General features: G+C 39.9%; 1 protein-coding gene across 1 annotated transcript in view; it reads right to left on the bottom strand.

The window, feature by feature from the left end:
• LOC101342914 (trifunctional nucleotide phosphoesterase protein YfkN-like) overlaps positions 1–13923 on the bottom strand; it is a 51942-nt gene extending 38019 nt beyond the window's left edge. Inside the window, exons 1-2 of the mRNA XM_004374585.1 lie at positions 13736–13923; positions 7852–8003 (exon numbers count right to left, since the gene is read on the bottom strand). Coding sequence (XP_004374642.1) covers positions 7852–8003; positions 13736–13923 — 340 coding nt within the window. The remainder of the gene's footprint in view (positions 1–7851; positions 8004–13735) is intronic.
• Positions 13924–14514: the final 591 nt, after the last annotated feature.

The following is a 14514-nucleotide window of genomic DNA, read 5'->3' as shown; positions in this document are numbered from 1 at the left end:
TGCCTCTTGATCTATGTACAGGTTCCTCATGAGCACAATTAAGTGTTCTGGAATTCCCATTCTTTGCAATGTTATCCATAATTTGTTATGATCCACATAATGTCACATGCCTTTGCACAGTCAATAAAACACAGGTAAACATCTTTCTAGTATTCTCTGCTTTCAGCCAGGATCCATCTGACATCAGCAATGGTATCCCTCATTCCACATCCTCTTCTGGATCTGGATTGAATTTTTGGCAGTTACCTGTTGATGTACTGCTATAACCGATTTAGAATTATCTTCAGCAAAATCTTACTTGTGTGTTATATTAGTTATATTGTTCAATAATTTGTACACTCTCTTGGGTCACCTTTCTTTGGAATGGGTACAAATATGGATCTCTTCCAGTCGGTTGGTCAGGTAGCTGTCTTCCAAATTTTTTGGCAAGACAAGTGAATGCTTTCAGCATCGCATCCATTTGTTGAAACATCTCAACCAGTATTCCGTCAATTCCTGGAGCCTTGTTCTTCGCCAGCCCTTTCAGTGCAACTCGGACTTCTTCCTTTAGTACTATCAGTTCTTGATCATATGCTGCCTCCTGAAATGACTGAACGTCGACCAGTTCTTCACGGTACAGAGACTCTGTGTATCCCTTCCACCTTCTTCTGATGCTTCCTGCGTCGTTCAGTATTTTGCCCCCTTACAAAATGCAATTTTCCCTATGATAACTTATGACACATTTACTGAACCTGCATACTAATACTGCATGAGTTATGAAACAACTTGAGGTAAACTGGTAACTTTAAAAACTATGAAGACCATGCAATATATTCAACAAATATTACTGAGCAACTCCTATGTGCCAAGCACTATTCTGAGTGTTAAACGTACAGAATGAATATAACACTCAAAAATCTTAACCCTTATGGGATGAAGGCTCATAAACAAAGTAATTAAGTAAAATATATCCTCTAATAGAAGCTAGTAAGTGCTATGGAAAAAGGTAAAACAAAAAGGACATATAAAGAGTGCCAGGGTAGAGTATATAATTCAAAACAGGGTCCTCAAAGGAGGCTACTCTGAGGTGACATTTAAGTAAGGAGAGCCAGTCCTGTGGCTATTTGGGAGAAGTGCCTCCCAGGAAAAGGGAATAGGACAAGCACAGACCTCAAGGTCAGACTATCCCTGATGTGGTTAAGAAACAGAAAAAATGCCAGAACAGCTGAAACTGAGTAAGTAACAAGGCAGTAGTAGATGAGGCATAAAAAGGTAATGGGCAGCTATATCAGACAGGGTCTGGTTAAGCACAGAAGACTTTGATTTTTACAATGAATGATTTCAAGAGACACTGGAGTTTTTTAATAGAAAAATGGCAGGATTTGACTTAACATTTTAAAATATTTCCCTGGATTCTGAGCTTAGAATAGACTGTAGGAGGATAGGAGTAGAAGCAGGGAGATCACTTAAGAGGGCACTTCAATAATCCAGAAAAGAAATGAAGGTGCTTGCAGCAGGGTAGTAAAGATAGTAGAAAGTGGATAAAGTCTGAATATTTTGGGAAGGCAGAACCAATGATATAGGCTGGTAGACTGGTTTGGGCATTTAAGAGAAAGAAGCCAAGAATGACTCCTAAGATTTTTGGCCTGAGCAACTGGAAAGATGGCAATGGAGTTATATTAACTAAACGGGGACAACAACAAAGGAGAAGGTGTTACTGGGGAATCAGGAGTTAACTATGGACTTATTGTTGTTATTATGTTGCTAGGTGCCCTGGAGTTAGTTCCAAATCATAGCAACCCTACATACAACAGAACAAAACACTGCCTGGTCCTCCTCCATCCTCACAATCATTGCTATGTTTAAGCCCACTGTTGCAGCCTCTGTGACAATCCATCTCGTTGAGGGTCTTCCTCTTTTTCACTGACCCTCTACTTTATCCAGCATGATGTCCTTCTCCAGGGACTGGTCCCTTCTGGTAACATGTCCAAAGTACATGAGACCAAGTCTCGCCATCCTCACTTCTAAGGAGCATTCTGGCTGTACTTCTTCTAAGACAGATTTGTTTGCTCTTCTAAAGTTCCTGTATACTCAATATTCTTCACCAACACCATAATTCAAATGCATCTATTCTTCTTTGGTCTTCCTTACTCATTGTCCAGCTTTTGCATGAATTTGAGGGGACTGAAAATACCATGGACTTATTAAATATGTGATATTTATTAAATATACAAGTCAATATATCAATTATGCAGTTGGCTAATCAGGTCTGGATTTGAGAGGAGAGGTCCAGGCTAAACAAATAATTATGGAGTCAGCAAACAAACAGTATTTGAAATCTAGATGAGGTCACTAAGGGAGTGAATATAGAAAAGAACAAGAACTGATTCCTGGGATGCTCCAGCATTAGGATGTTGGAGATATGAGGAGAAACCAGCAAAAGAGATCAAAAAGAAATAGCCAGTGTGGCCGGAGGAAGAGCATGAGCATGTGGTGTTCTGAAAACTAAGTGAAGAAAAAAAGGAGTGATCATCTGTGTTACACGCTGTCTTAGGCTGGGTTCTCTAGAGAAGCAAAACCAGTAAAGCGTATAAATATATATATAGAGAGGTTTATATCAAGGAAATAGCTCACGCAATTGTAGAGGCTAAAACATCCCAAGTCCACAGATCAGGGTAGAGGCCTCTCCCAGTTCACGTAGCCGCAGAAGCTGTTGAACCCAAGGTCGGCAGGTTGGAGAGGGGCTCCCGCTCACAGGCTGTGAAGGTCAGTGAATTCCAAGATCAGCAGACAAGACCACAAGGTTTCTCCTGATTCACGTAGCTGCAGGGACTGGTGAACCCAAGGTTGGTAGGTCGGGGAACTGGACTCTTGCTTGCAGGCTGAGAAGTTCGGTGAATTCCAAGATCAACAGGTAAGCTGCTAGCTCAAGTCCCATGAACCGAAGGTGAGACAACAAGAGGCAGCTGTTGAGTCTGGAACAAGCCAAACACCTTGGCAAGGTGAGCAGGCAGAAAGTAACCGGCAGAAGGCGGAGAGATGAAACTGAGAGGGCGGTGAGCTGCCACAGGCCCCGCCTCCGCCAGTACCACTCAGCAGATTCCATCATGGGGGTGATCACAACATTATACAACTACTAAAACACGGAGAATAATGGTCTAGCCAAGTTGATATACAATCTTAACCATCACACACACTATTACGTCAAATAAGATGGGAACTGAGAAGTGACCACTAGCTTCAGTAACACAGACGTCACGATGACCTTGACAAGAGCATACTAAAACTTCAACTCACTACTGAAGGTCATCATAGAGCCTATCAGCTGACCTTTCCACATGACTCCTCCCTTCCCTTTTCAAGCTTAAAGACGTCTCTCTATACCATACTTCTTACTAGCATTGTCCAATAGAAATACAATGTGAGCCATAAATGTAATTTTAATTTTTAGTAGACTTTAAAAAATAGGTAAAATTAATTTTAATATATGTCATTTATTTAGCCTGATATATTGCAAATATTGTTTCAACATGTAATCAATATAAAAAAATTACTGAGATATTTCACATTTTTTTTTTCATACTAAGTCCTCGATGGTTCAATCATTTCAGGAGGTAGCATATGATCAAGAACCGATGGTACTGAAGGAAGAACTCCAACCTGCACTGAAGACTGGTGAAAAGAAAGGCTCCAGAATTGACAGAATACCAACTGAGATGTTAGAACAAACGATGGAGCGCTGGAAGTGCTCACTTGTCTATGCCAAGAAATTTGGAAAACAGCTACCTGGCCAACTGACTAGAAGAGACTCATATTTATGCCTATTCCAAAGAAAGGTGATCCAACCAAATGCGGAAATTATCAAACAATACCATTAATATCACACACAAGTAAACTTTTGCTGAAGATCATTCAAAAGCAGTTGCAGCGGTACCTCGAAAGGGAACTGCCAGAAATTCAAGCCGGATTCAGAAGAGGGTGCAGAACAAGGGATATTACTGCTGAGGTCAGACGGATCCTGGCTGAAAGCAGAGAATACCAGAAAGATGTTTACCTGTGTTTCACTGACTATCCAAAGGCATTCGACATTGTGTGGATCATAACAAATTATGGATAATATTGCAAAGAATGGGAATTCCAGAACACTTAATTGTGTTCATGAAGAACCTGTACATAGATCAAGAGGCAGTTGTTCAAACAGAACAACGGGATACTGTGTGGTTTAAAGTCAGGAAAGGTGTGCATCAGGGTTGTATACTTTCACCACACTTATTCAATTGTATGCTGAGCAAATAATCTGAGAAGCTGGACTATATGAAGAACACGGCATAAGGACTGGAGAAAGACTAACAACCTGTGTTATGAAGATGACACAACCTTGCTTGCTGAAAGTGAAAAGGACTTAAAGCACTTACTGATGAAGATGAAAGACCACGGCCATCAGTATGGATTACACCTCCACATAAAGAAAACAAAAATCCTCACAACTGGACCAGTAAGCAACATCATGATAAATGGAGACAACACTGAAGCTGTCAAGGATTTCATTTTACTTGGATCCATAATCAACACCCATGGAAGCAGCAGTCAAGAAATCAAACGATGCATTGCTTTGGGCAAATCTGCAGCAAAAGACCTCTTTAAAGTATTAAAAAGCAAAGATGTCACTTTAAGGACTAAGGTGCACCTGACCCAAGCCATTGTGTTTTCAATTGCCTCATGTGCATGTAAAAGCTGGACAATGAATAAGGAAGACTGAAGAAGAATTGATGGCTTTCAGTTGTGGTGTTGGTGAAGAATACTGAATATACCTGGAATGCCAAAGAAACAAACAAATCTGTCTTGAAGTACGGCCAGAATGCTCCTTAGAAGTAAAGATGGTGAGACTTCATCTCACATACTTCAGACATGTTATCAGGAGGGACCAATCCCTGGAGAAGGACATTATGTTGGTAAAGTAGACGGTCTGTGAGAAAGACGAAGACCTTCTAAGGAGATGGACTGACACAGTGGCTGCAACAATGGGCTCAAGCATAACAGTAATCATAAGGATGGCGCAGGCCTGGGTAGGGTTTCACTCTGTTGAACGCAGGGTAGCTATGAGTCAGAAGTGATGCAACATTACCTAACAAGAAGTCTTCAAAATCCAGTGTATATATTAAACTTATAGAACATCTCAATTCAGATGAGCCACACTCTTAAGTGCTCAATACTATATTCCTTCTCTTTCTTCTGGTTTCCCTAGCTCTTTGCATACTTTTGTAAATAGTCTTTTTATTAAGGAGCCCTGCTGGCCCAGCGGTTAAGTGATATGGCTGTTAACCAAAAGGTCAGCAGTAGGAATTATTCAACTCTCCTCAAATACCCGTGTGTGTGCGCTACCTATTTTCTGCCAGGACAAAACCGATGCACATGGGAAAATGTCTGCTATAATGGTCAAGAGAAAGTAGCATGTAAAATTGTACAATTAAAGTATGATCTCAACTACATGAAAAATGTACGTAAAAGAAACTAGAAGCAAATCTCATAAAATGTTAACCAAAAATTATGGGATTATGAATGATTATTTTCTGTTTTTTGATACTTTCGTGTAATCTCCAAGTTTCACTGAATTCATAAAAAAACTTCAAAATGTCAAAACAAAAATACAACATAATACTTAGAAAAACTGATAAGCTAAATACAAGCAACAGAGATCGCCTATTTGTTCTCACCTTATTACAATGGAAGAAAAAAAAGCCTACTAAAAGATAATTCAAATACAGATGTGTAGTATAGACTGTCAAATAAGCTGAACCAATTATAACTTCACTTACAGCAAATCTATACATTTCTCAGAAAGGGAAGTCAAACACTATAGAGTTCAGAGTATGGTGCTAGTACGCAAGTTTTTAACACTCACACTACCCTTTCACAATACAAGTAAGCTGAAGAAAGTTAGGACATATGGTCCAATTCAATATATAGAGTAAAATTAGTAACCAAATATATACTGGATTTAAATGTGGAACATTTCTAGATTCTAGCTTCTTAATCCACATGGTAATGAGTTTCATAAATATCACTTGGCCTGTGGCAGACAAAACAAAGAACACAGTAAGTAAGTAAAAATGAAAAAAGAGCAGTTAAATCCTAGGACTAATGCTACCTCCCTTCCTTCATTAATTTTCTTCTCTGTAACCGAAAGAAACAAGTCCATTTGGGGTAGAGAAGGATGATAGGTGTTGGAGGATAGTCTGCATCTACGTCTCCCATCTGGACAGCCTAAGCAGAAGCCTTGGGCCCAGAACATTCTCTGATAAGGAGGCTGGGAATTGAGTCTCTGTCTTCTCCCAGTCCCTTCTCCTTATTGGGAAGCCTTCCTCAATGTTCTGGGCACACAGTAACTTCATCTGTCTCTTGCTCATGCGCAGGTACCATACGGCATCTGGCCAACCCTATTTCTACATCTGTTCCTGGTGGGGGGCCGGGGGGAATAATGGGTTTGTGTTATTTGCTGGAGACCTCGAACCTTGGTAGAACAATAGGATTCTACGTAACCATTTCTTTTTTTAACTACTTGGCTTTGCCATCCTACCCCGTATTATGATAACAAAAAAGCCAAACCCATTGCCATCAAGTTGATTCAAACTTCTTGCAACCCTACAGGACAGAGTAGAACTGCCCCATAGGGTTTCTAAGGTTGTAAATCTTTATGGAAGCTGACTGCTACATCTTTCTCCCACATAGCGGCTAGCGGGTTCCAACAGCTGACCTTTTGGTTAGCAGCCAAGTGTTTAACCATTGCACCAATATCTGCCTAAAACATTTCAGCCTTTTGTTTCCTATCAGCCTCTCCAAGCCCCCTTTAATGTCCAGTTTTATTTTAATAACAAAAAATTGAAAACTATGTAAATATCTAACCATAGATTACCTAAATAACAAAACATTATCCATTAAATGAATACTACACAACCATTAAAAATAATGTAAAAGATTATTTCATACCATGGGGAAATGTTCATAATATATATTAAGATGTTTTAAAAGTAAAAGCTCTGTAATAGGATGAACCAATGGAAACCAATGATCCCACAGGTTCTCTGTATAAGATTTAAAAAGCTCACAGAAAAAATAAAAATCCCCTATACCATCCAGATATAACAGCTATTAACCACTATATATCCCTAAAATGAGTGAATGGATAAATGGGGAGAAACATAGATAAATCTCTATTAAACTTAGCCTCAATCTAAATTCGCTAACAAACTCTTTAACACAGGCAAAAAAAAAAAAAAAAAAGCCCAAACCTTTCATCTTCTTATTAAAATTCCATACATTTACCTAATAGTTCAAATATCCTTTTTTTTCCTTAACTGTTATCTGGTCATCTTAATAAAAATTGCTAAAACGCATTGAGTGCTCAGCATATTCCTGGTATTGTACCATTTACTTTATAGATATTACCTTGTTTAATTCTCAGAAATACTCTGTAAAATAGGTACCATTATTCTCCACATTTTACACCCGATAAAACTGAGGCTTTGAGAATTTAGTCACTTTTTTCAAGATCATTTACCTACAGGGTGGTGGAGCCAAGATTCAGACACGGGTCCAGCTAACTCCAAAGCCCACGATCTTAACTATTACCCTGATAATGCTTTTGTATAAGCACAAATAAAAATCTTGCCACAAAAACTCAAATTTAGGTTGGATTACAAACTTTCAGATTCATTGGACAATCCTCTTAATCAGCTCCCAAATCCTCTGCCTACAGGCTGATAAACAAGATTGTTCAACTCTTCTTGTATCAAATAATCTATAAGTCGTATGTAAATCATCTTATAAGCTTCAAATAAGAGTTTTAAAAAAAGATAGCTTACATACACTTACCAAAAACTGCAAAATGTACTCCCAATTCATTTAATACAGGAATCATATGCTTTCCTTTTGTTATTGTACTTAATACTGAAGGATTTAAGCAGTCACCACTAAAAATCAAAAGTGGATTCAGGAAACTGAAGTTTTTCAGAGCTGTTGCAAATCTAAAAAAAAAATTATGTACTGTAATTTTATGTCTTTATCAAAAACAGAGAAAATATTTTAAATAGCAACATGAAGATTTTTTCTTTAAATTATAATAGAAACTAAAATATGAGTACTTACAAAAAAAAGTCTTTAATACTATCACTTCCTGTAACCAACGTAACCTCACCTTTTAGAAATTTATATTCTAAAAGGATATGCTAAAAATAAAATTTCTTAATAAAACTTCTTATATCAATCATACATATCATTTAAATATGAAATTTATTATCAAGCAAATGTACTCAAATAATAACATGAAATAACTTAAAGGAAAACACTTTAAAGCATATAGGAAAACAAACTATGCTACAAAATACAAATTCTTATATATAAATTATGTCCCCTTGGCACAAGATGAAAAGAGATGTACCTGCTATCTTACTAGGTTCTTTAAATTCACTGCATCAAGTTTCACATAAAATAATGCCTCTTTGCAGCCTTATAATCTAATGTCCCAATGGTAAACAAATCTTAACTTCAATACTAAATACTTCCTTCACCCTACCTTTTCCCCTTGCTTTTCACTGACATCTGAACATCACCTGAGGAAATAATTCACTATGTGAGCCCTCTCTAGTGGCCTCTACTCATTCTCTGATTCCCCACACTGAATAGAATAGGGAGTGATGGAAATGGTGAGAAGACAGGCATTCTTCTGATTCCCCAATGCAAATTTCACACTGGGCAAAAATCTCACCTCCTTTTTAAGCTTAAAGCTATTTGGATACACCACTCTGCTTGCTAGTAACTTCTAACATATATCCAATAACAGCCTTAGGCATACCTTGGGGAATCAACCTGAAATAGTTTGAAAAATTACCCAGGTGATTCCAATTTGCCATTTCCCCTGTGAAAAAACCACCATTAACTCCCTCACATTCATAAGGTTTACATCTCTCTACTTGTCATCATCTTGGTGACTTCAATACCCATGTAGAAACCCTAGTTGGTTCCTCAGCTTCAATGACCATCTCCAGTCTACTACAGCAACTCATTGTTGTGACATTTGTCATTACCTAGAATAACTCCACTCCTGAAGTTAATCTTCAATTCTAATTTCTCACTCTGTAGCCAAAACCTCCATTTGGTACAGCTTTAACTTTACTATGTAAACTCCTAGACATCACTCGTATTTTCAGTGCCTTGTTTTTCACATTTCTCATAGTCTATCAGCTCCCTCCTTGGCTTTCACTTCCAGTACAGATAATACCACAACCCATCTCTTCAAATACCTTCTTGCCTGGAGTTTCTCATACTCTTGGCAAGCTCTTGGCTATCTACCACATTCATACCCAACCACCATCCTTAAACTAGTTTAAACATATGACTGCTCTGCTCCTGAGACTCCAGGTAAATTATACAGACTGCACCTTTTCAGGAAACCCTGGTGGTGTAGTGGTTAAGAGTTTGGCTGCTAACCACGGGTCGGCAGTTTGAATCCACCAGGTGCTCCTTGGAAACCCTATGGGACAGTTCTACTCTGTCCTGTAGGGTCGCTATGAGTCAGAATCAACTCAATGGAAACAGGTTTGGTTTTTTGTTTCTACGGGTTTTTTGCACCATTTCGAATTTATAATACATAAATCTCAATTGGACCCAACTCACAACAAAAATTTTATTTATTCCTAGTTGCCCTCCCCCACCTTATTACTCTCCATAGCAGCAATTCCAAACGTCTTTGAATCCCACAATCTATTTCCCAAGACTATTTGTTACCAGCATCCTCTAGGCAGCCTCCATAATTTAACCCCTTTCTCCCCAGAATTTTTCAGTCTTCCCCTGTGTGTGTGGGGAGGGGGGGCGGTGTGTGCACATGTGCACGTTTACCAATTCCTTCCTCTTAGCCTACACACATTCTCCGGCATCTCTACTCCTACCCTTTTTAAATACATTATACCTTCTAGATCAGTGCTATTCAAAGAATGGTCCATGGACCAAACTGTTACTGAACTGTTTGTCACTAGTCACTAGACACTGCTAGTTCCTATGAATACGAAGATGCACAGAAACAGACCCTGCCATTACTGTCAAGAATCTAGATCAGAGGTTCTTAAAAACACTTCAGTCTCAAGAAAACTCTTTGAAAATTATTTAGGACTCCTAAAAGCTTTTTTAAATATGGGTTACATTTATCAATATTTATCATATTAGAAATTAAAACTGAGAAACTGAAAAAAAATTAGTGAGAAGAGTATATTTTTGAAAATCTCTTTAATGCCTAGAATAACAAGGACAGCTAGAGTCTTCTACCTGCTGCTGCATTTCTATTGGGATAGGTCATTTTTGGTGAAGTACAGGAAGAAAATTTGGTCTCACACAGATATACTACTAGAAAAGTAATTAAATAAACTATCCATATAATTGTGGATCTTTTTCTTTGATACTACACCAAACTCAACAAGAGGCAGTTTCTAAATCAGTTAACGTGAAATCTGAAACCAGATCAATTAACTTCAAACCCTGTACAGTCATGAGAAATGAGCATGAACAAGGCAAATAACACCAAGATTGTTATGAAAACAGTTTTAGCTTTGTGGACCCCCTCCCAAAGGATCTGCAGACACTTTGAGAACTGCTCATTTATAATCTAGCTGATAGCTCAAACCTCAAGAGTAAATAAGCATATTCTCTACAGGAAACACTACTTGCCAAACTCCCTCTTACTCATCCCTCACCCTCAGCTGGAACATTCCTCAGAAAAACCTTCCCAGACAGACCCATCCAACTAACTAAGGAGGTATACTATTAGGCATTCTCATTGCACTTATCACATGATAATTTTACTTCTATTTATGACAGCTTTATTTTTTTTAAATTGTCAACCTCATGCCAGCCTATGTGCTCCACAAGTACTGGGATCGTGTCTAGTTTTCATAGCTCTTTCCCCAGAACGTCCTCCTCACCCTAATACTTAAGGTCATATCATTCCTCTGCTGAAAGGATGGCTCCTCTGCACATTAAAGGTAAAAGACAAAATTGTCAACATGGGCTACACAACTTTGTATGATCTGATCCCTGCTACCTCTCTGGTCTCATCTTCTACCAATCTCCCCGTTGCTCACTTTACTCCAACCACGGTAGCCTCCTGACGTTCGTGGAACCCACTCAGCAAGCACATTCCAACATCAGAACCTTTGCTCTTTCAGTTTCCTCTGAAACATTTACCTCTTAGCAGTGACATGATTCACACTATTTCACTTAATTCAGTTCTCCCCTCAAATAACACACTATCAGTGAAGTCTTATCTTTTAAAAACAGTAACAGCCCCCACCCTCAACTCTCCACAGTCCCTACTCTTGCTGTTGTTGTTAGGTGACATCGAGTCCATTCTGACACAGAGCGATCCTACGTACAACAGAAAGAAACACTGATTAATCCTGTGCCATCCTCACAATCGTTGCTAAGTTTGAGCCCACTGTTGCAGCCACTGTCATCCATCTGGTTGAGGGTCTTCCTCTTTTTCACTGGCCTTCTACTCTACCAAGCATGACGTCCTTCTCCAAGGGATGTCTCTCCTAATAACATGTCCAAAGTACGGTCTCTAAATTCAGGTGGGATATACTCAAGGTTGTACTTTGGCTGTCAGGGACTTGTTTTAATGTTCTTCAGCTTCAGCTTGAACTTGCATATTAGCAATTGATGGTCTGTTTCACAGTCGGCTCCTGACCTTGTTCTGACTGATACTGAGCTTCTCCATTCTCTTTCCACCAGATGTAGTTGATTTTATTCCTGTGTGTTCCATCCAGCGAGGTCCATGTGGATAGTCGCTGTTTATTCTCATTACCCTACTTTTTCTCCATAGCACTTATTACCATCTAACATATTATATGTTTTCTTTTTTATTTTCTGCTCTCCCCAAATAAAATGCAAGCTCCGTGAGGGCAGGAATTTTGTCTCTTCTGTTCTTCACTATATTCCCACTGCCTAGAACAGTGCCTGGCACATGGTTAGCATTCAATAAATATGTGTTGAATTACTAAACTTAACACTGAACCAAACTCATTGCCATTGAGTCAATTCCAACTCATGGCTACCCTATATAACACAGTAGAACTGCCCCGATAGGGTTCCCAAGGCTTTAGAGAAACTTTACAGACGCACACTGGCACATCTTTCTCCTGCAGAGCGGCTAGTGGGCTGGAACCACTGACCTTTCAGTTAGCAGCTAAGTATGATAACACTGCATCACCAGGGCTCCTGAATTTATCACAGTGCCTGGTGAACAGTATGCTCTCAACGAATATTTGTGAAACCAAAGAATATGGAATGAATCTCTGCTTCAGTACACAAAGAAGTGAGCATCTGGGCTGAGGACTAAATTTTAGGACATACCAACCTTTAAAGGAGTCTTGGTGGTGCAGTGGTTAAGTGCTTGGCAGCTAACCAAAAGGTTGGTGGTTTGAACCTACCACCAGCTCCACAGGAGAAAGATGTGGCAATCTGCTTCCATAAAGATTACAGCTGGAAACCCTATGGGAAATTCTACTCTGTTCTATAGGGTCACTATCAGTTGGAATCAACTCGAAGGCATCGGGTTAGGGGTTGGATTTTTTTTTTCTTGTGTGATCCAAGGCAACTCACTGCGCCAACAGGGCTCCTGAATATGTCCTTTCCCATCTCCACCCGTTAACATCCTATCCATACTTTAAATCCCAGTCAAATACCTTCCCTGATCACTCCAGTGTTATTAGGTTGTAACAGTCTTAGCAACAGAGAAAGAAAAGGTGTGTTATAGAATTCTAGTTCCCAACTACAGATAATCTGTTACCACGACGGTGGTAAGTCGGTTCTGATGCAACTCGTGTCTTTTTGTTTTTTTTTTAAATTATTATTGCCTTTTATTATTAGTATTTTCATAAATCTTATCTTTGTCTCTGGGTGTTGGCATGAGAACGATAACCTCAGCAAATTACATGCTACAGCACTGTATATAGATCTTACTAGCAATAAACCCAACCCACTGCTGTCCAGTAGATTGACTCACGGTAACCCCACAGGGTTTCCAAAGCTGGAAATCTCTAGGAAGAAGATTGCCACAAGTTTCTCCTGCAGAGCCGCTGGTGATTTCAAACCACTGACTTCTGGGTTAGCAGTCCATGGCTTTAACCACTTCACCACCAGGGCTCCTTATTACTAGCAATAAGATGTACAAAATGAAGCAAAGAATAGTAGGATCCTTAGTGCGCTCCTCTAACTGGAATACATAGCAAGTCAGCAACTACCTGTATAAATGTTACAGATGTCTCACTGAGCACTGGAACTTTTATAATACATAAAAAGAAAAAGAAATTAAAACTGACACTTATTAAGTGCTTTCCACAGGCTAGGCCAGACACTCTGATAGATGGTTTGCATAAATTACTTCACTTAATTCTAATGAGGAAAACACAATTCCCTTTTTACAAACGATGAAACAAGCTCAAGAATGATAAGTCCTTGTCCAAGATCACACACACTGGTTAGTGAAAAAGCTGGATTTGACCCCAGGTTTACATTAAACCTGGCTAGGCATTGCCCATAGCTCACACTTAAATACAGGGTTTTCTTTCATTCGGTTTTTGAGGCAACAGCAGCCCACAAGGCTGCGAGGGACAGAGCCTTCACAGCTTCCAAATCTTCATCACCAGGGCTGCGAATCACCACCCCCATTTCTCCTCAGGGATTCAGCAGGAAAGATGGCGACCCACACCTAGCGGCACCTCCTACGGGTTCCTCAGGCTTCGGGTCCACGTCGTAAACATCATTGAAATGAAGAATGGTCAAGTCGTAGGGACCGATGTCTCCCGACGTGTCCCCCAAGGTCTTCAGAGAGGACTCAGTCTCCAGCTCTGAAGGCTGATGCGGTGCCACTTCTGCCGTCTCCTCAGAGGCCTCCATCTTCCGGAGAAGGAACCGGCGACCGCAGCACGCCAGCGTAGGGCGGCACGGCCCACAGGAGGGCCTGGGTCAGCCTGCTGCGTGCGCAGCCCACGTGCGCTGCTCCCGGCTGTCTCCGCTCTTCCTGGCCGAGGTCTAAGCTCGCTGCCAGAACCAGCCTCTGCCTAGAAAGGTTTGGGCGAGTGGGGTGCAGGCAATTGAGGACCTAACGGAAACCTTGGTGCCTCTGCTGTTCTCTTTTTAGGATCCACGAAGCAGATTTCAAACGACTGTAGCTCGTGGTTAAGGCATGTAGTCAAACCTCACTTCTTTAACATCTTGCTGGGCAAACATTTTTTACTACGATCTTTACTTTCCTCTCTGTAAGAATATTGCCCTCTTTACAGGAAAATTGGGGGCCAGGCCATTAACCAAGAAATCCTTATACAGAACCTTTTCTGTACCCATTTTCAGTTTCCTTCTATCTCTTTCAAGGGCCCTTCAATTTGTCCGTTAATTAAACACCTGTGTACCAGGCACTGTGTTCTGCGCTGGGGATAAAATGATGAACAAAATAGACACAGCCTTTGCCTTCAGAAGACTGCACTCTAT

Source organism: Trichechus manatus, unplaced genomic scaffold, assembly GCF_000243295.1.
Source record: "Trichechus manatus latirostris isolate Lorelei unplaced genomic scaffold, TriManLat1.0 scaffold00029, whole genome shotgun sequence".
Lineage (NCBI taxonomy): Eukaryota > Metazoa > Chordata > Mammalia > Sirenia > Trichechidae > Trichechus > Trichechus manatus.
The sequence above is the reverse complement of the archived record's forward strand: the minus strand, read 5'-3'. Positions and strand labels throughout refer to the sequence as shown.